The sequence below is a fragment of the Podarcis erhardii genome (assembly GCF_964252035.2).
Source record: "Podarcis erhardii genome assembly, chromosome: Z".
NCBI lineage: Eukaryota > Metazoa > Chordata > Lepidosauria > Squamata > Lacertidae > Podarcis > Podarcis erhardii.
Genome location: NC_138504.1, coordinates 4,000,862 through 4,021,586, shown reverse-complemented (window position 1 = coordinate 4,021,586; position 20,725 = coordinate 4,000,862). Strand labels below are relative to the sequence as shown.

Below are 20,725 nucleotides of genomic sequence, written 5' to 3'. Positions count from 1 at the left end.
GTGGGCAAGTCCTTGGGATTTCTGCGCAGCAACTCGCTTGTGAACAAGGATTGCTGGGATGTTCCTATAGTGGCTTCCTGAGGAATGGAGCAATATTTTCACGTACCCACTACTAAAACCAGTTTGGAATGTTAGACTCCTTTATGCACGTGCAGAGTTCTGTCATTATACCACAGCCAGCACAGGGGCTCATTGCCCAAACTAGAAACTGTGGCACAAACTGGGTTCAACACAAAAAAAGCTGTTGTTAGATAGCAGTAGTGCTTATGTCCCCACCCCCTCAATATAATTTACATTTTTAGAATGCTACCAACAGTAAGGAAAGAAATTGCAGGCAGGTATTCATAACATGAATACACCAGTATCAACTGGTTACAAGCTATGATAACCATGAATAAAATATTGAGCTCTGTACTGCCTTCTAGGATCCAGCAACCAGATGCACAAATATAGGATTTGGGACATCTGCCTTGTCAGAAGTATATGTGAAAAGGATCTAGACCAGAAGTTTAACATGAGTCAATAGTGTGGTGCAGCAGCAAAAAAGCTAACCCAATTCTAGGCTGATTCAACAGAGGTATAGTGTCTTGATCAAAGGGAAGTAATAGTACCGCTCTACTCTGCCTTGGTCAGACCACACTTGGAGTCCTGTGTCCAATTCTGGGCACCACAATTTACGAAGGATATTGCCAAGCTTGAACATGTACAGAGGAGGGTGACTAAGACGATCAACTCTCTGGAATCCAACTCTGATGCGAGGGATGCTTGAGAAAGTTGGGTATGTTTAGATTGCTAAAAAGAAAACAGAGGAGATACGAGATGCATTTTCAAATATCTGAAGGACGTCACATGCAAGAGGGAGCAAGCTTGTTTTCCCCTGCTCTGGAGGGTGGGACTCAAACCAGTGGATTCCAGCTACAGGAAAGGAGATTCATCTGGAAGAACTTTCTGACAGTAGGAGCTCTTTGACAGTAGAAGGGACTCCCAGAAGAGGTGGTACGCTCTCCTTCCTAGGAGGGTTTTTAGCAGAGGTTGTGGGGGCATCTGTGCGGAATTATTTAGTTGCGATTTCTGCATTGCAGGGAGTTTGACTAGTTGACCCGTGGAGTCTCTTTCAACTCTACATTTCTATGTTTCTGTCATTCTGCAGGGCTCAGGATTTTGGGGTTGTAGCGGGGGGTGGGGGGAGGAGAAGAAAGTGACTGAGCTCCACATATAGAGTATTTATATCGAATGAGAAATTTTACGGTATGTATACGGCAAATTATTGCAGTAATATATATTGGAGCTATAAACGGAAAAACAAAGAGTGGACCGAATAACCAAAATTGTATTGGCTTTTAAATTTTATTTTATTAATACAAGTATTCTTGCTATTCTTTGCAGGTTACAAGCTTCTGAAGACTTCAGTGGGTTATCCGAGTAAACCAACAGGTATAGGAGGAAGCTAGCCACATGCACATACACATACAAGCGCGCGCACACGCGCACGCAGAGTAACATACACACATGCACAAAAACACACATGCAAAAATAAGGCGCGACTCCTTTAAGAACTGTCAAGGAATACCACGCTGGAACCTTGGCCCCGCCCCTTTCACCTAAATAGGCGGGGACTAGGCGCTTGACGGGCAGGTAACTTTCCATTCGGACCCACGTGGTTACGCAAGCCTCCTGCCGCAAGGCTCCCCATGCCCCGCCCCGCCGTCCGGGATAGGCCAGGAGTCCTTATTCGGCTCCGCCCCTCTGCAGTGTTTGGACAGCGTTGGGAGGTGGGCCACGCCCCTTCTCCTCTTAACTCCAGCTAGGCTGTCCGGGCTTGTAAGCTTCGCCGGTTGGCCGCGGCTCAGAGTCCGGTAGTGCCCGTATCCATGCAGTGAGGGAGGAAAACCCGGCAGGCCGGTGAAAATGATACTCTGCCCCGCTAGCACGGAACATCCCCGCGGAAAACAGTGCCATAGGCTGCAGGTAAGCGGGAGCTCCTCTGAGATGCTGGCAGTGACTGTCTTTGCAGGGCTTAAGGAGACCCCCGAGGGAAAGGGGCGTAGAAGTCCCCTCATTTAAAATCACGCTCACTTCGGGCTCACTTCCCGCTTGCACAGCTTAAATGCTGCAGCAGCGGCACGACCAACAAACTCATTCCACAGACCCTCCGCGCTTGCAAATTCCACCACGTCCGTAGAACAACCTCCCCCGAGGTGGCCGGTTTGGGGCGCTGGCGCCGTGTCCGAAGGGGTTCGTTTAAAAGGGATTCTTGTGGCAACCGGGTCAGAGGAGGTTGCAATTTCTAGAGTAAGCAAAGAGCTCCAAGCCCCGCCGGCGTTTGCTGGCGAGTCAATCGCGCCGGTCGGATGGGGTGCACACGCCCCCTCCTCCAGTCCACTCCTGACAGCGGATGAATGCTACGGAGCCCCGCTTCTCAAAAGCATGCGAGCCGTTGAAGTTGCAGCCGGAACGTGCGTGTTGTGTCCCCCACCTTCCCCCCACAAAAACCCTGCGGTGGACTTTTTCTCTTTAATTGGGGGGAGGGTCCCTGAACGTCGCGCCCCCAGAGTGCCCTTCCCCCACTTGCTTTGCTTTCTTGGCGTAGCTGAACCTCCTAAGGGCAGGAGAGCCGGGGGCGGGCGTGGGGCGTAGAAGGCGCTCCGCTGACTCTCAGGATTAGGACCCCTCAGGAAACGGGCGTGCGGGGGGAGAGGCATGGTGCTTGCCGCCCTGCTTCTCCCTCCGCTTCTTCACATCCATCCGGAGCGGCTGTTTGTCCGGTGCGTCCCTGGAGCGCTGCCTGTGTGCGTTCGGCCTCCGCCGCTCTCTTTGTCCTAGTCCGGGCGGCAGAGGCAGGGATGCGGGATGCTGCTGCCGCCGCTTCTTCTTCTTTCTCCTCCTCCGCCTCCCCGCGCTGCCAATCAAAGTTGTTTTTCTCTTTTTCCTCCTGCGTTTCGTCGGTGGTGCGGCTAGGGGGCGCTGCGGCCCGCTCGCTGCGGCGGGGGTGGGTGGGTGGGTGCATAGATGGATTGGGGGGCGCGCCGGCAGGGAGACAATGGGGCCGCTACCGGGACGGGAGAGTGGGCCGTCACTGGTCCAGCTGCTGCTAAGGCTTCAAGAGGGGGCGTGTTCTTTGGGGTTTCCCCGAGATGTTGCGTTTTGGAAAGCCTTTTTAAAAAGGGAACTCAGGGTTTCTGCACCGCCCTGCAGAGACCACCGCACACTCCCCATTTTGGTGCTGCTGTTGTCTGTGCTTCTCCTAGTGTTTCACTTTGCTTGGAGGTATAGACCTCTCGCTTCCCCAGGGTGCGCCCCCTTGTCTATAATTCTCCCACTTGAAGATGGAGGTTGGCTGGCTTCTGCGTGTCGGGTGTTTGGGGAGATGGGGGGGGGGCGAAGAAGCACCCTGGTAAACTAAACTATGGATCCTGCTCCCCCAAAACACGTATCAGCCTATCTCTCTGTTCTCGTTGTTGTTGTTGTTCCCTTGATGGTTAATCTGCCACTTGTTCGAAACAAATCTGTAAAATGATGTTGGGGTGTTTTTCCCCCTCCCTTCACATTGGGTTGTAAGTTTTTCTCAGGGTAGGCACATCGGAATGAATGAACCTAAGTTAGGCAGGGTCATTAATTTTAATGGACTCTTCTCTGAGTAGCACAAGCATTTGTAAGAACCGGTTAGCGTTCATCTGCACCTTGGTTCAAAGAATTTCATCTGTTCCCAAAGCAGAGTGGTGGTGGTCCATCACACTTGCATGCATCTAGCCTGCATCCACACCATACATTTAAAACACATTCCTCCCTCTGCTCCAAAAGGAAAAGGAATGCTGGGAACTGTAGTTTAAGGTTCTGGGAGCTGCAACTCTTTGAGGGGTGAGTGACAGTTCCCAGGGTTCTCTTTGGGAAGAGGGTGTGCTTTATATGTGTGTTGTATATACAGAAAGAGAGGGTATCTCCAGGACCAATAGCTTACTAGATTACTTATTCATCAGGGAGATGGAGAAGGCGTGTATTGGGGGGGGGGGGAGAGAGCCTAGACCCCTCCTTTCAGAGCATGTTAAAAATAAAGCAGGAGCTGCAGTGAGCTCCCTCTGAACAGGACTCTGGCACAAGACCCCTGTGACTAACTTGCACAGAACTCTGGTGTGTCCGGACCAGGTGGAGTCTCTGAAGTTCCTGAGGCTCAAAGGCCAGGCTTTGGCACTTCCACTGACCTCACTGCTGCATCACTTTCCGGTGTTGCTTTTTCTAATTTTATTTTAGAGTTCAGGAATGTTATTTTAAGGCCCTGTTAGACTCTGAAGGAGTGGGGTACCCCGCCTGGATATGTGAAACTGAGTGATTTTCCACTGTCCCGTCCTCCTTCTCTGCTCTGTCTATTTGCCATGAGTTCCAGCCTCGATGCATATGGGTGAGTGAGGGAGTAGTGGTAGAAAAGCCCCAAAGCCATGGGTGGGTGGGTAGGTGGGTGGGTGGGCCGACTTCCCAGATCTTAAATGGACTGCACAAGACTTGCCTTAATGTTATCCATAGCTCATTGCAGACTGAGAGGGAGAGTTGTTTGTATTGCTGTACAGGCAAGCGGTGCTCTTAGGCACCTGCAATTGATACAGTTTTTGCACTATCTGTTGGGTTAGCTCAAAATCTGTTTATGGGGCTCTGGGTGAGATTTGAGCCTGAGCCTCCCCTGAATGATTATTTAAGTGGGAGGCAGGAGCCCCTCTGGCTTGGAAAGACCAGCTGAAGATTTCAGGGGGTAGGCTGGAGGGTAAAATGCATGTGAACCTGGACTTTGAGATACAAGGACTTGTAGGAAGGAGCCCTCCATGGCAGAATCACTGATAACAAATGTCTGCTTTGATTAGTTTGTTCAAGGAAGGTATCCGAGGAACCTTGGCTTTCATTAAAAAAAAAAAGTGGGGAGAAATGAGCTTCTAGTCCTTAATAGGGTGTAAACTGACCTGTGCAGTGATTGGTGAAATTATCTGTAGGGTTTGGGGGCTCAATCTAGTGTCTTCTGATTGGGAGGGAAGAATTCAGTGATACATTTTCCTCTCCCTTCACTCTTCCCTAGCAAAAATAGATATATAAGAAATTAGTGCAATTAGACATAATGGTGTATTGCTTCTACATGGTGGCAAAATAAAACTTTTTTTGTGTCAGCACCCTTGTATCCTGCTTGTGGGTTTCCCAGTGGTATCTAGCTGGCTGTTGTGAGACACAAAGTGATGGACCCTTGCTCTGGTCCAGCAGCCGGCATGCACTTATTTATAGTCCAGAACTGTGTGCAGCCCTGAACCCACAAAGAAAGTACCCAATTCTAAGTTTTCTTCTAACACCCAGTCAGCTTCCCAGAGAAGGGCATTTTCTCTTTTCTCAGATGATGGGGACACAGTCTCTTTCCACCGAGACCCCATTGCCCCCTACCATATTAAGCAGCAGATTAAGATGCAGTTGGTTTCTCGGGCCAATGGGAATGACTGTTGCTTAGACTTGCTGTTGGGCTGCTTGATATTGTGATGCTCGGCTTTCTTTAATAATTTGTGTCTGTCGCTGGTTGTATGCTTCTTGTACTGATTTGTGCATTGCAATGGTTACGCACCTGGGAATCTTTGTGTGGCAGAGCATCTCTGTTGCCTGCAGAAGGTCCCAGGTCCAATTCTGGGTCTCTCCCAGGAGAACTGCAAAAGGCTCTGGTCTGAAACCTTGGGAAATTGTTCCCAGTCAGTGTAGAGAAGGGGTGGGAAACCTTAGGCCAGGCGTCTGGATGTGACCCTCCACTCCTGGTTCTGACCCCTGGAACTCTCCCCATGCTGCTCCCTTCACTGATCTTGCTTCAAATCCAAACTGTTTTGTTTGTTTTTTGCCTAGCTGGAATGTACCCTTGAACTCTCATAATGCTTCTTGGTTTTCTGGATGGAGGATATAGAGGATATTGAGGATTTGGTGAGTGTGTGTAGGATCTAGCCTACCATACAAACGTAAAATTTTCAGTCTTTGCTCCTCTTACTTTTGCTTCTGGCCTCACCCACCTCTGGCATGTGGCCCTTGGGAGATTGCCCAGAAGGGAACGCAGCCCCTGGGCTGCAGAAGGTTCCCGTTGCAGAAGATACTGAGCGACATGGACCACTGGTCTGACTCAGTATGAGGCAGCTTCCAAAACCCCTACAAGTTTAATCAGTAATAAAAGCAACTCCTGCCTTTGAGACACATTGCGTTCCATGAGCTTGCAATTTCACTTTCTCGCTGCACCTGTCAACCTCTTCTTGTTATCACCCTCTTCTCCTATTCCCAAAAAGAGCAGCTAGGGGACACAAAGCACCTTTCTCATTCTCCTCCTTCCCCTCCCTCCCCTCCCGCTCCCTCCCCAGGTAGCAAAGATGAGTGCTGGTGACAAAGAGAGGACTTCCCACTTGCTCTTTGTGAAAGCCCTGGCTACCCGCGGGTGCCTCGAAGCCATAAGCCAGCAGATGGGATATCACCCACAATACCTGGACAGTTTCCTCCGGATGCAACACTACCTACTGCACATGGATGGGCCGCTGCCATTCTACTGCCGCCACTACATTGCCATCATGGTGAGTGGGGGGGAGCCAGCCCTCAACGTGGCACCTTTGGCTTAAAGGGCCAGGTGCACTCGCACTCCAGGCTCCAGCCAGAGCTTGCTCGGCACCTGCCTGTTGGCACAAGCCAGCCTTTTCCAACCTGTTTGGACTGCATCAGCCCCAGCCAGATTAGGTGTTGTAGTCCAAAACTTCTGGAGTAACCAAAGCTGGTTCCGCTGCCATGCAAACGCTGTGTGTGTGTGTGTGTGTGTGTGTGTGTTTCATTTGTTTGCTACAGCTGTTGGTCTCACTCAGCCCTTTCACCCCACACTTCCCCCATTTTACACACCAGCTTGCTGTTATTGGTTTGGAGCTGCTCATAACCCTGTGTTGTCTCTTGTCCGTTGGGTCTGGTGTGGGTTTAAGGGAGGAGGCAAAAGCAACAGGGTCTATGAAAGGCAGGGCCAACTTAATTCTAGGCTTTGTACCTGTCTTCCTCCCTATGAGGATAAGGATGAGGAAGCTGGCAGGCAGTGCCACCCTCTGCACTAGTAAAAAAGGCGGACACATGGGGTCTGGTTGAAGGAAAGCTGAGGTTAGGGAGGCAGTATCCCACCTGTCCTCATGGACCATCCTCTGCTGCCCAGACCTTTATAGCACTTGTGCAGTGCCTTAAGGGTGCTGCACAACTGGGCATACATGCCAGTTGCCTTCTTCCTGCATTGCCTCCAAAATAGCCTCTATATGAAAAGCACATTGCGCTAAGCGCATTGATCAAGATGCCTGTCCTCATGGGCCAAGCAGAACAGATTCCCTTGGGAGATTGTAGCCTCTCCTTCTTTGGAGGTTTTTAAGCAGTGGTTGGGTGCTCATCTGTCTTGGATGCTTGAGCTGAGATTCCTGCATTGCAGAGGGTTGGACTGGATGACCCTCAGGGTCCCTTTCAGCACTACATTTCTATGATTCTGAGTGTATTTAATGCGCCTGTTGCATCTCTTGCAGGCAGCTGCCCGGCACCGGTGTCGATACTTAGTGAATCTACATGCACTGCAGTTCCTGAGGGTGGGTGGTGACCCTCAGTGGCTGAGAGGCTTAGAATATATCCCCCCAAAACTCCAAAGACTCAGCGAGATTAACAAGATCCTGGCACACCAGCCATGGCTCATTGGCAAGGAGCACTTCGAGGTAACACCGTGGGTCTGTGCAGAAGGAATCTAGCAGAGAATGGTGATACGGTTGGGGAGGCCCAGCCAGATGGGCGGGGTATAAATAATAAATTATTATTATTATTATTATTATTATTGTTGTTATTGTTATTGTTATTGTTATTATTATTATTATTATCCACACTGTAAATGCAGCGGAGCCTTTGTGCTCACACTTGCTTCTGCACATGAATTAATAATAATAATTCATTTGACTCAAACTTTTCCATTGCAATACTTTTATTATTTTAATAATATTACTATGATCATTATTATTAAATCTGTGTGCTGCCTAAATTGGCTTTTAAGCAAGTTTACAACTTTAAAACCAACTGCACACAATAAACACACATAATACAAAATACACGATGAAGCAATTCTGTCAAAATGTTAAGATAAATGGCAGCCACAACTGAAATACTGGCAAGCGGGTGTGAAGCCTAACTTAAAACAGGCAGCTGGACTAAATTTAAGGGCACGGATTAAATGAAGCATTCTGACAGCTGTGTGAGAGGTTTTCCGTGTCTGGAATGTGGGGTTCCTGGGCACTGAGGCCACTGGCTGCATTCAGAGGTGATTTTCCCCTTCTGTTGCTTCCCTTTCAGAAGCTGCTGCAGATCAGGGAGGAGAGCTGGTCCCTTGCAGAACTGGTCCATGCTGTTGTGCTCCTTGCCCACTACCATGCACTGGCCAGTTTTGCCTTTGGATGTGGCTGTGAACAAGACTTCCCGCCAGACGGCTTGCTGAAGCTCACGCTGCCGGGGAGCCTGTGCTTTTGTGAAGTCAACAATGGCTGCAGCCAGGATGTGTTTCATAACAACCACAAGAAGGTGCACTTGATGCTCTGGGGGCTGGGAAGGGAGGTTGGGGTATACAGAGAAGTGGGCATGGTGAGAAGGCAGGAATATTCTGTACTTGAAACATGGGATTTGTGGCTCCGTGGTGGAGCATCTGCTTTGCATGCAGAAGGTTGCAGGTTCGATCCCCAGCATCTCTAGGTAAGACTAGAGAAATCCCCGTCCTGAAACCCTGGAGAGCTGCTGCCAGTCAGTGTAGACAATACTTGATGCACCACTGGTCTGACTGATCATCATGACTGTGGTTTGGTTGGGAGGAGCCCTTCTTGGACTGGGAGCCAGCAAAACTCTTTGGTGTTTTCTCTCCCCCCCCCCCCCCGCCGGCCTGCAGTCTATGGATTCCTGTGCGGAGGTGGAGTCTCTACAAGAGCGCATTCACAAGCTGAAAGTGGAGAATGAGGCACGGGAGGAGATGAGAACACCTGAGAGGGAAGAAGGTAATGCCTAAGAAGGGTATTGGACGCTGGTGGATGCCAGTGGTGGCAGCCACTCGTTGGGACTGGTGGGGTGGAAGGCAGGGAGGCCAACAGTAGATGGCACCAGAGCCCATGGCATGGAGAGCCAGCTGCTTCTAGCTTCTACCCCTTCCTTCTCCCTGCTGTGTTTGACAAGGCCAACGCTGAGACCAAGGAGGAGGAAGCTGGCAGGCACTACCATCATCTGGGCTGGGAAAGCTCAGTCTGTAGAACAAGAGGCTCTTAATTGCAGGGGGTTGGACTAGATGATCCTCATGGTCCCTTCCAACTCTACAATTGTATGGTTCTATGACTGGTAGTGAGCATGATGGCAGAAAGGCAGGCGGGGGCAGCTGTAAACAGACTGAGTTCGGTGGGGCACTGCCTGTTTTCCCACATGGACCAACCTCCATTTAGGTAAGGCTGCAGGAGAACATTCTGGGTGGAGACATTTCTGCATGCAGGGAGTGAATGCAGTACTACCTTGCATGCATACACACACACACACACACCCTGGTTTGTCTCCAAGGCCCCTCTCCTTTTCCTTTCAACACAGCTTTCTTATTCTTTTTTCTTTTGCTTATGGCTTCCAGCTTGCAATGGTGAAATTTCTGGCACCACAGACATCTCTTGCTTCATTGAAGACCCCAGTTTTGGGTACCAGGATTTTGCTCAGCTTAATGAGAACCAACCACAGATATTCTGTGTGCAGGTACATGCTTATTACATTTTAATTTACACAGCCTTTTAATATTTCAACCGCTAAGCAGGTTGCACATGTCAGCTGAAACCCATGCAAAAAACTCAAAATTCTGCATTCCGTACTGCTGCTGCTAATGGTAATAATAATGACAATGATAAATTCCACATTTTGAGTCACCTAATTCAGCAACAATGAATTTCATAGCGAAATAAACACAAGTAGTAAAAACCACAAAATATGTGGAATATCAAGACACAGCATCAATCTACAATGCAATTGCAGAATATTTCTAGAAAAATTTCACAAATGTTACAAAGGTGCTGCGTTAAATTGGCTGTGATTGAGTGGTGATGATCCCCCTGAAAATGTCCTGCACAGTTGCGGGGGACAGAATTGGCACAGAAACCTTGCTGGTCTTCCCCAGCCTGCATTGGGGGCTGCTGGTGGCACCCTCCCTCTGCCTTTCCTTATCTGTCCTTTCTCTCGACCCACCTTTTTTCTTCTCTTCTTTTTGGCAGGATTACTCCTGGGCAGACCACGGCTTCTCACTGGTGAACAGGTTGTACACTGACATTGGGTTTCTGCTAGATGACAAGTTCCAAAAGGTCCAAAAGCTCCAGAGCTGTGTGCTGGCAAAGCGACAGGGCTGTGACCCAGCCACGTTCAAGCGCAGCGTGTGGAACTACGTCCACTCCATGTTTGGCATCAGGTAACCACTTCCTTCACCCATCTCTCCTATGCTCTGTGGGGGACCAAGCTCTTGTCCAAAAACACCCCCTGCCCATCCCTCACTAGTGTGGAACTGATGCACGGGGGGCTTTAAAAAGCAAGCCAGGCCACATACTGTGCTTAATGCAGGGCTGGATTAACCACTAAACAAAATAAGCACCTGTTTAGGGCATCGGGGGAAGGGAGGCACCACATAAATTTTCCATTGCTGGATTTACCACCATGGACCCATATGGTGCAGCTGAATGAGGTTCCACAAAAAAGCCTCTCACAATAAATGAAAAAATCACACACACACACATGCACACACACAGTAATAAAATAGCAATAATAGAGATTAATAATATACCGTTATTGTTTATATTCTGAATTAGATATATATGGAGGCACTACAGCCCAGCATGAGGAATCATCCCATTTCTCCCCACTCAGCCTAGTCTCTGCTGCACCCATTTAAAGCAGGACTTGGGGAGGTTTTTTTCAGCCCGACGTAGTGGATGAGGCCAGAGGCAACAGCAGTCTGAGGAATGGATGTGATACTTACCTTCTATAAAGCAGGCTACATTCCGACCACCGGGGAATCTGCCCTGTACCGGAGTCACACCTGTTGGTCCATGTAACTCAGTGTTGGCAACTCTGACTGGGTACAGCTCTCCAGAGTATCAGACAGGGAGTGCAATTCGCAGCCTTACTTGGAGATGCCAGGGAAGTGAGTTTGGGATGTTCTGCATGCAAGGCAGGTTCTCTACCGCTGAGCCACAGTCCTAGCTCAAAGCAAAACCCTGAGGTTTCAGTATCCTGCCACACACCCTTTCAAAATCTCCCCCACCCAGGAGAGGCAGTGTAGCTGATTAGGGAGACATGCCAGGCAGGGAAAAGCACCCGAGGAGGGTGCATGCTGCATTCTATGGATCTGGGCAAGATCCCTGCAGGAAAGGATTTGGAGCTTCTGCTTCTGCTGTATGTGTGCATGTTCAGGAACTGGAGAGCCAGCTGCCTTTCAGAGACAGGAGGGTAGTTTCCTAAGCTTCAGCTGAGGAGGAAGCAGGCAGAATTCCTGTTCGCCCAGGGCATCTTGGAATCTGGCTTGAAACTGACATGTGTTTAGGGTGAGAGAAACTATTCTGGTTGCCAGCTCCTGTGTAACTGCTGTTCCATTCCAGGTATGATGATTACGACTACTCAGAGGTGAACCAGCTCCTGGAACGGACACTCAAGCTCTACATACAAACTGTGACTTGCACCCCAGAGAAGTTGGATCAGGAGACGTTCACGCACTTTTGGAAGCAGTTCAAGCACAGTGAAAAGGTTAGAGATAGCAGGATTTGTGAGTGGATGGAGGACAGAGGTGTGGTGGTCCAGGGATTGCAGGGGTTGAAGACCCGTTACGGTTTCTACCTCAGGGTCCTGAAGCTGCCCAGTCACATGAAAGGGGAGCTTTTGAGCCACTGAGAAAAGGTCTTCTCTCCCTTTGTACTGATTGGAGCCCATCGGGAGTGAAAGGAGGTGAGTTCAGCCACTGAGGACGGTCTCCCAGGGTCGCTCTGGAGGAGGAGCATCAGAAGAACACCAAGGAGAAGTTGTTCTCCATGCTCCAAAGCTGAGCATTTAATAACACTGAAAAAACAAGGTGCTGAAAAAACCACTTAAATTCAAAAGAAGATACTGGAGCACTCCAAATCATTTGCTTATGTACATGCACAGAAAATAGCAGATCTAGCCGAGAGGCAACACATGGAGATACAATGCATCTCTAATTGCTTTTACTGTATAATTATAAGATCATTGTATAATCGTAGAAGGGGGTGGGGTGTGTCTGTGACTATCCTGAAGGGATCCTGGCACTTCTGAATTTGCCACCTTATTACTGGTGGAGAATGTGTATGTGTCTTGGGCAAAGGGGTATTAGTCTGCTCCTTGGTGATGCCCAGGCTGTATCCATTTTACAGGCAATAGTAACAGCAACAAAACCACATCTCCAATGGTGAATTGTTGAGGGGGGGGTGTGGGGGGTCCTCTCTTTTTAGAGCATCATGGTAATGTGGTGCAGGCAGTTCTCGCTCAGCTGATGTTTGCATTCCTCTTCACTTGCAGTGAATCCAGAATGCTCCCCCACCAAAAAAAAAACCCGGTTAGAATGGCAGCTGGGAAATTGTTCTGCCTAAAATATTTGTTTTCTCTCCTTGCCCCACCACTCCAACATACTTGTCAGTTAAGATGAGGAAAGAAGATACTGCATTTGAAAATTTTTAAAGGGAAGAGGAAAGTGTGGTGAAATTCTCATCCGTAGGGGGCAGGGGCTTTTTCTTCTGTACTTCACTTCTAAGATGCCCAAGGCTCTGTGTGTATGTTGGTCGTCTCTTCTTTCATTCTACAAACCATCATACTCCAGCAGCTTGAACTCTGCAGCACCCCTGGATGCCCCCATGCCCATTAAAGCCCACAGAGAGACACCACAAGAACTTACCCTTTGGGGCTTTTTTTCAGATTAGGAGGCATGGGCAGCCAGAGAGACTGCAGAATGATTTGCTGGAAAATAAAACATGCGCAATATACCCCTCTTGCAATGAATAAGCAAGCTCATAACCCAACAGGCACAGTCTGCTAAAGACATCTTTATGAGGCAAAAGGACAGAGCTAGAAAACTTTTGAGAAACTAGAGGAGAGATTCCAGCACAGTGCTGGCCTTGACAGAGATTTGGACAAGGAGTGTTACATGCACTTTTTGGTCCCCACCAACATGCAGACCCTGCCCTGCTTTTTAATTGAGTGAGCTTTGCTTATGTGCCCATAGTTCTGTGTGTTCTACTGCCGGCTGTGTTCTTTTTTTTTGCCCTGCAAAATCAGCCACCTGCTTTGCAACCTGAGGATCTAACCACCTTGCTTGGCAAAGACATTAATCTCTGCTGCTGCTGCCTTTTCAAAGAAGTTGGCTGGCCCTGTGTATTTTTAAGACCCTGGGGGAATTGGATGTCCATGAATCATTTTCTGTACCAAATGCCAGGTTGTTAGAGAGGTGTTTTTTTTTTTTGTTTGTTTTTTAAAAAACTTTTATATCAAGACTGCAGGATTGAGGGCACTGGAGAGAAGGAGGTTGGGTTTCTCTCCTTTCTTCTCTCCCCCAACCCACCCCTTCCTAAGTGAGCAATTTAATGTGTCCCAACACAGGAGGGAGGGATTACAAACAATGGTTTGATTAATTTAATAGGCTGTGCTGATCTTGATTTACCACACTTAATTAAAAGTTGATGTGCTCAACCACTGAGCTTATGGCAGGTCCAATAGCTTAGAGAGCTTGGTGGATAGAGAGTATTATGTACATGCAGAAGGTCCCATGTTCAGTCTACATCTACTGCAGAAGGTTGAGCAGCAAGACTGGGGAAACTGCTCTGCTTGAGGTCTTGGGAGTCTGCTGCTGCCAATGCTGCTGCTGTTGAGAATGCTAGGCTAGATGGACCAGCACTCAAATAACTCTGTACTGGGCAGTTTCATATGTTTCTGTCCAATCACAGTTAAATGGTGCAGGAGAGATGTTCTAGAGGTGGGCTGGGTGAACTTGAGAACCCACCTGGATCTGTCCCAAAGCCTCCCTAGTCTAGCACGGTGGCTGACCAAATGCCTTAATGGGAAGCCCGCAAGCAGATGGTGAAAGCACTCTCTAGCAGCAGTTCTCAGCAACTAGAATTCAGAGGCATGCGGCCTCCAACTGTAGAGGGAGACAGTAGCCACCATTGGTAGTTTGGTGCTCCAATGAGTTTCTTAAAACACTATAACTTGTGAATGAACTCCAACGGAGATGAATTTCTGAAGATTCAGGATGCATGAAAAATGGAAGAGAACTGTTGAGCTAATGTTCTGTTTGTGTGATTCCCACGGGCATCTTATTGGCTACTGGCCTGCTCCAACAAGCTCACATGTACTTAACCCTTGCCCTGTGGTCCAGTCAGGCTTCTTTCTCCTCTAACCATCCCTTTTTCTTCTGCTCCTTTTTAGGTCCACATGAACCTTCTCATCCTGGAAGCCCGGCTGCAGGCAGAGTTGCTCTACGCCCTTCGAGCCATCACTCAGTACATGGTCTCCTAGAGGGCTGCAGACGAGCACCCCCTGGACTCTGGCTCATGCACCATGCCATTTCAGCGACTTCAGTTACTTGGCAGCTTTCCCTTCCCCTCTTAAGATGTGAAGAGAAAGATGCACCTTTCCTCCCAGCGGTCCTCTGTTGTCTTGTGCAATTGCTGAGCTCTGAGGATCTGGGAGAAAGTATTGGGTCAGATGGCTGGCTGCGTGCAAGGGTGTTTTCTATCCAACAGCTTTTGGAGCCATTTCTGTCCACACAACCCTTTTGCAGGCAGGTGTGTGCTGCAAAGGGTGTGGAAAGCCACATGGTGGCTAGATGTTTTTAATGGGGATGGGTGGGGTCGTCATTGCAATTCATTGTTGGTCCAGTTGTAGCAGCTCTTACTGAGTTTCTGGCGTCCTTTACAGTATTAGAGGACCCTTTCCTTGCCTTGTGCCATTCCTGCTGCTCATAATTGTGCCAATGTCTTAGCCCACTTTGGGTCTTGGATGTTCTGTCAGTTGGGGTGGTCAGTGGCTTTAAGCCAAACTTGTGGAAAAGATAAGTCCCTGGACTTTGAGGGAAGGACTTTCTTGCTTCCTACTGGTCCAGCGGGGAGGAGGTCTGCAGCAGCCTTCTTTAACCTGGCATGCCCTCTGAATGTTTGCTTGTACTACAACTCCCATCATTCCTCTGACTGCTGGCCATATTTACAAGAGCTGATGGGAGTTGGAGTCTAATGATGGTGGGAAAGCAGCAGGTGGGCGTGCAGTGCTCCTCCCAGTGAGAATTCCACTCCATTACTCTTTCTAGAGTTGCCCTCAATGGTCATTTCCTGGCCTCCACTTCTGCTCTTTTTTATATTCCCAAAGTTGTACCAGTTTTGCAGCCTGTCTCCCGGCCACCCCAGCTGTCCCAATTGCTTCCCCTTCCTGATGTCTGATTTCATGGCTGCCTAGAAAGAAGGCTGTGATTCCCCAGCACCTTTTGGCTTTGGTTGTAGCAAAGCTACAGAGATTCCACAGATTCCCACCTTGCACTCCTGAACACTTTCACTCATTGCCCAAGGTGGGTTTCCTCCAATACGTATCCCCTTGTTTTTTACCCCCTCCCAAGGAGCACAGTCTGATGCTGGGAGCTGGTTCTGGGTGGGTCTCCCTGTAATCTATAAATGCTCTTGCTAAGATTTCCCCACCACCGAGCCAGGAGGGCTGGGGTCCCGTTATAATGCTGGCAAATGCCACTCTGGAAACACAGCAAGCCCACTCTCCTTACTGGCACACGGCGCTACGGTCACCCTTCATTTGGGCAGTTGTGCATGCTTGTTATATATGTGGAGCACTGTGCACATCCTGCACCTTTTGGGAGACTCTCACTTTGTGCAAGGCAGGATGGTGGGGAGTTTGCGGTGGAGAGATGCTGGTGGGAAGGGACCATTAAGAGCTGAAGACATCAGGGAGGTCAGGAGCTGGCTCAGTGCACACAGCGGCAGCTGACCTGTTTACTGTGTAAATGATTTTTTTTGTGGGGGGGGACAGAACATCATGTGGGAAAGAGAGTAAAAGCCTATTTTTGCTAAAAATATACTTGTTCGACACTGCACTGAGTTTTTCTTGTCTTTCTTTGGGGGAGTGATGGAGGGGTGTCTTAAACTGCAGTATGTTGCATGCTGAAAGCCTGGCAAAGACAGCTTTGTTGCTCCTCCCTCTATGGTTGGTGTGGTGTTTTATTTGCAAAAAGTGTTGGCAAAACTTTGCCCTGGAATCCATTTGCAGTCTTGGGACTCCGTTCTGGAAATGCAAGATTAATTTTAAAAAGAGGAGAGAGAAGAGTTTATGTGATGCTGCTACTCTTGAAAGTTGAGTGGGTCTCAGCCTCGTCAAAACCTGGATGGGAAATTAGCTTATTAACTGGGGCTGACAGCCACGGAAGAACTTTGAGTAAAGTGTTTTTGTTGTTCCTCGTAATAAATGCTTTTTGTCCCTTGGCCAGTTCACCCTTATCTTTGGCCATTTTTAATGTCTACTCAAGAAACAATGTAGAAGTTGGGGTGCATCACTAGGAGAAGGCTGGATTGTTGACTCCTGAATGGTGGTAGTAGATTTCTGCCAGGTAATGCAGCATCTCCCCTTTTCCAGAAGAAGGCTTCAGCATTTGGGGATGTAATTCATGGGCATCTGCAAGGATTCTTCTTGGTGGGAAGTAAAATACTGACATATTGGCTAGTTACTCTCCAAATAATTCAAAAGAATGGCCCTTGTCCATTTCCTTCCCTCATGTCTCAAGTTGTGCAGGTGTTAGGCAACATTTGGAAAACAATATTTATACCCTGCCCAGCTAGCTGGGTTTCCCCAGCCACTCTAGGCAGCTTACAGCAAATAGAAAATTGTTTCCTTCAGGGTCGCCTTCAGATGTCCTCTGAAATGCAGATAGTTGTTTATTTCCTTGACATCTGACGGGAGGGCGTTCCACAGGGCAGGCACCACTGCCAAGAAGGCCCTCTGCCTGGCTCCTTGTAACCTCACTTCTTCCAGTGAGGGAACCACCAGGAGGCCCTCAGAGGTGAACGATGGGGGTGGGGACATTCCTACTGGGCTGAGGCCATTTAGGGCTTTAAAGGTCAGCACCAACACTTTGAATTGTGCTTGGAAACGAACTGGGAGCCAATGTAGGTCTTTCAGGACTGGTGTTATATTGTCTCGGCTACTCCCAGTCACCAGTCTAGCTGCCGCATTCTGGATTAGGTGTAGTTTCCAGGTCACCTTCAAAGGTAGCCCCAAATAGAGCGCATTGCAGTAATCCAAGTGGGAGATAACCAGAGCATGCACCACTCTGGCGAGACAGTCCGCGGGCAGGTAGGGTCTCAGCCTGTGTGCCAGTTGGAGCTGGTAGACAGCTGCCCTGGACACAGAATTGACCTGTGCCTCCCTAGATAGCTGTGAGTCCAGAATGACTCCCAGGCTGCGCACCTGGTCCTTCAGGGGCACAGTTTTTGCCCCATTCAGGACCAAAACAAAACAAGAAACCCAAAATTTGAAACTATTTAAAAACATTTAAAAACATGAAGTATTTTTGACATTTGCCCCAACCCCAGAGTTTGTTCCCGTGAGTCTGAGCTCTTCAGCACTTGCAGCACGGCAGTGTCCCTCTGGTCTCCCAGGAGTCTTTGAAGCAGAGCAGAGTGAATCTGGTCCCCCCCCCCCAGGCCAGGTGGGAAAGGGCCTTGCAGGGAGTGGTCTTCAGCACTCACAGCTGGGCAACGTACAGTGGAAGCACTACATTTCCACTTTAAACAGCCATGGATCCTCCCCCAAGTATTCTGGAAATTGTAGTTCATTAAGATGCTGAGTGTTGGTAGGAGACCACCAAGGCCCCTCAGGGAGCTACAATTCCCAGAGCAGTTTAACAAATCAATGCCTCTTCCCAGGGAACTCTGGGAACGGTACCTCTGTGTGAGGACTAGGGGGGTTTCCAAACAACTATTGGCACCCTTAACAAACTAGAGCTCCCAGGATTCTCTGGCAGAGGCCATGGCTGTTTAAAGTAGTACCATCAAGTTTTAAATGTATGGTATGAATGTGCCCATTCTCTCCTCTTCCTCTTTCTTCCTCTCTCTCTCCCTCTCTCTCTAAATGAAGACAGGGAATCTGGAGATTATAATCCATGTTGGGGATAGAGAAGACCTGCCTCCTATGGCATTCCATCTCTGTCTCTGTTCCACATGGTAGACCATTTGCTAGCTTATTACAAATAAAAAAGGAAGAATACATTTTCCTGTAACATTTTTATTCATACAAATTTTTCTAGGCCCTCTCTTCATCAAAAGGATTCTAGGGTAATATATATATATATATATATATATATATATATATATATGAATGAAATTAACCTGTGTATCATAAGTGAGCATAGAAATGAAATACATCAAGGCAAAACAGAATGGAACTCAATTCAAAAATCATCCACTATCTAAAATGCCTAGGAAAACAGAAGGATCTTCACCTGGGCCAGTGCTTCTAGTCCCAATGTATGGCTCTTTGTGAAGGTCATTCCAATGCTGGGATAGCCTACCACTACCAAAATGATGTTCTTGGGATAGGGTCTTTCCAGAAGGCCTTGGAAGATGGGTAAACTGGCATGGGAAGAAGCTCTTTTTCCAGGCATAAATCAGTTCTAAAATAGACATATACATGCCAAATTTGGGTGTGCTTACTTAACCAAAACCATTTTTTAAAAAAGGTAAAGGACCCCTGACAGTTAATTCCAGTTGCGAACGACTCTGGGGTTGCGGTGCTCATCTTGCTTTACTGGCCGAGGGAGCCGATATTTGTCCACAGACAGTTTTTCCGGGTCATGTGGCCAGCATGACTAAGCCGCTTCTGGCGAAGCAGAGCAGCGCATGGAAACACCATTTACCTTCCCGCTGGAATGGTACCTATTTATCTACTTGCACTTGATGTGCTTTCGAACTGCAGGAGCAGGGACCGAGCAACGGGAGCTCACCCTGTCACGGGGTTTCGAACCGCTGACCTTCTGATCAGCAAGCCCTAGGCTCAGTGGTTTAGACCACAGCGCCACCCACATCCAAAACCATGTTTAGCAGCTGCCAAAAACAGAACACTGAAGTTTCAATGGGCAGGGGGTTCCAAAGTATTCACTACCATGCTGAAGGATAAGCATCACTCTGCTTAGCTGAACCAGCTGACTTCTCTCCCTCCTGTTAGGAAAAGGCTTTGTAGGTAGGCAAAGTTTGGGCTACCAATGTTCTCTTCATCCCTGCCCCCTATAATTATGTTGACAGATCTCCCCACTAACAACCAAAGCAAGGTTGGTGACAAAATAAAAGTGCTATTCTTGGAAGTTTCTCAAGCCAACCACCTGCCCTGAGGCTGAGAACAACCCAAGCTGCATCTCCTAAATTCCTGGGAGTGATAATCTGCCCTTTCCCACAGGGTCACGATTGCTTCCTTCAACTACTTTGCATTTGTCTGTGATGATGACTAAAAGCTCCTAATGGAGAAGGCCTGCATGTTTCATGCAGCAGTTCCCTATTTTCTAAGGGGCAGAAAATAACACTGTTGAGTATTAATGTGAGTTTGTTACATAGCTAGGCTGGAGATAAAGCCACTCAATGGGAAGGTTTCGGTAAATCTTTAACAAAAAGAGGGCCTGAAAGCAAAACGATTTCCTTAAAGCAGGAAGGAAGAGGTGTGTGGGTGGTGTATATTTTGCTTCAAAAATGTTGATTCAGCATCCAGCATCTCCGTGATTTCCACTGAATGCCAAATATTGATTCTGTTTCTGCTTCTGCTGTCAGAAATGGTTTTTTTTTAAAAAAGAACAACTCTTCTGCATCAGACCAATGATCAAACTTGGCCTGCGGCCTCTTACTATAATTGCCACCGAGATGTCCATGGAAAGACAAGAAGTATTTCATGAATGGGGGGCAGGATGTCACTAAAAAACCCAAAAATTGTTGGTTGATTGGGTAGGGTAAAGGAAAAACATAAGATAAAATAAAAAGGAATTCTCTGGATGCCTAAGTACTTTTTTGGTCCAAGTCCTCTTCAGCAAGAGAGCCATAGTAGAGATATAATATCACAAAACATGCAGCAAAGTAAAATGTGGAAATATAGCCTGTTAGACCTTTAAAATATCCCCTTCTAGGTTACTTCCAAATTTCCCCACCTCCTTTAGCATAGAAAGAGACCACATGTTTGGTAAGTTAAAAATGGCTTACTTACAAACTTTTCAATGGTCAGATTCATGTGCTTTTCCATACAGCAGCACGACAGGCAGCATAACTTAGGTTCCAAAAATTGTAAATGTTTTTAAATCATTTGTATAATAACACAAAGATGGATTGTTTACACCATGCAGTCTAAGCTTGGAGAATCCAAGCACCTGGTAGACTGTGCTATTTTTTTAAATATAAAAAAGACGTGCCAGAACTTACCATGAACACCTCCCTTGTTCTCTTAGAATGGCAATGGCACCCACCTGAGAGGTGCCAGAACTGAGTTCTGGTGGGTTCGTGCTGAAAATAAGCCCTGCTGGCAGGGGTCACATGATGGAATGTGGGGGATTGAAGAGTTTGGTTTCCCTTCCTCCCAAGGTGGGGAGAATGACCTCCTTAAACCTGGTAGGACAGCTTACTCTATGGTCTTAACCCCTTCATGCATTAATTAG

At 48.0% G+C, this 20,725-nt stretch overlaps 1 protein-coding gene across 5 annotated transcripts; it reads left to right on the top strand.

The window, feature by feature from the left end:
• The first annotated feature begins 1,339 nt into the window (after window positions 1-1,339).
• LOC309334284 (sestrin-1-like) lies at window positions 1,340-16,136 on the top strand. 5 transcript variants are annotated; one of them, XM_081848522.1, is made up of 10 exons: window positions 1,340-1,968; window positions 5,857-5,931; window positions 6,357-6,563; window positions 7,533-7,715; window positions 8,341-8,565; window positions 8,924-9,029; window positions 9,641-9,759; window positions 10,269-10,459; window positions 11,643-11,787; window positions 14,473-16,136. In XM_081848522.1, the coding sequence occupies exons 2-10, from the start codon at window positions 5,902-5,904 to the stop codon at window positions 14,560-14,562; spliced, it is 1,296 nt and encodes a 431-aa protein (XP_081704648.1). In that variant the 5' UTR covers window positions 1,340-1,968; window positions 5,857-5,901; the 3' UTR covers window positions 14,563-16,136. The 5 variants fall into 5 exon arrangements, with proteins under 5 accessions (XP_081704648.1, XP_081704649.1, XP_081704645.1 ...); XM_081848521.1 differs by lacking the exon at window positions 1,340-1,968 and adding an exon at window positions 3,008-3,858; XM_081848520.1 differs by lacking the exon at window positions 1,340-1,968 and adding an exon at window positions 3,008-4,396.
• The last annotated feature ends 4,589 nt before the right edge of the window (window positions 16,137-20,725 follow it).

Coding starts and splice junctions, on each gene's coding strand:
- LOC309334284 (XM_081848519.1), top strand. CDS start 1,909: ATGATACTCTGCCCCGCTAGCACGGAACATCCCCGCGGAAAACAGTGC. Junction 6,564..7,532: donor GCCACTACATTGCCATCATG/GTGAGTGGGGGG, acceptor CATCTCTTGCAG/GCAGCTGCCCGGCACCGGTG. Junction 7,716..8,340: donor TTGGCAAGGAGCACTTCGAG/GTAACACCGTGG, acceptor CTTCCCTTTCAG/AAGCTGCTGCAGATCAGGGA.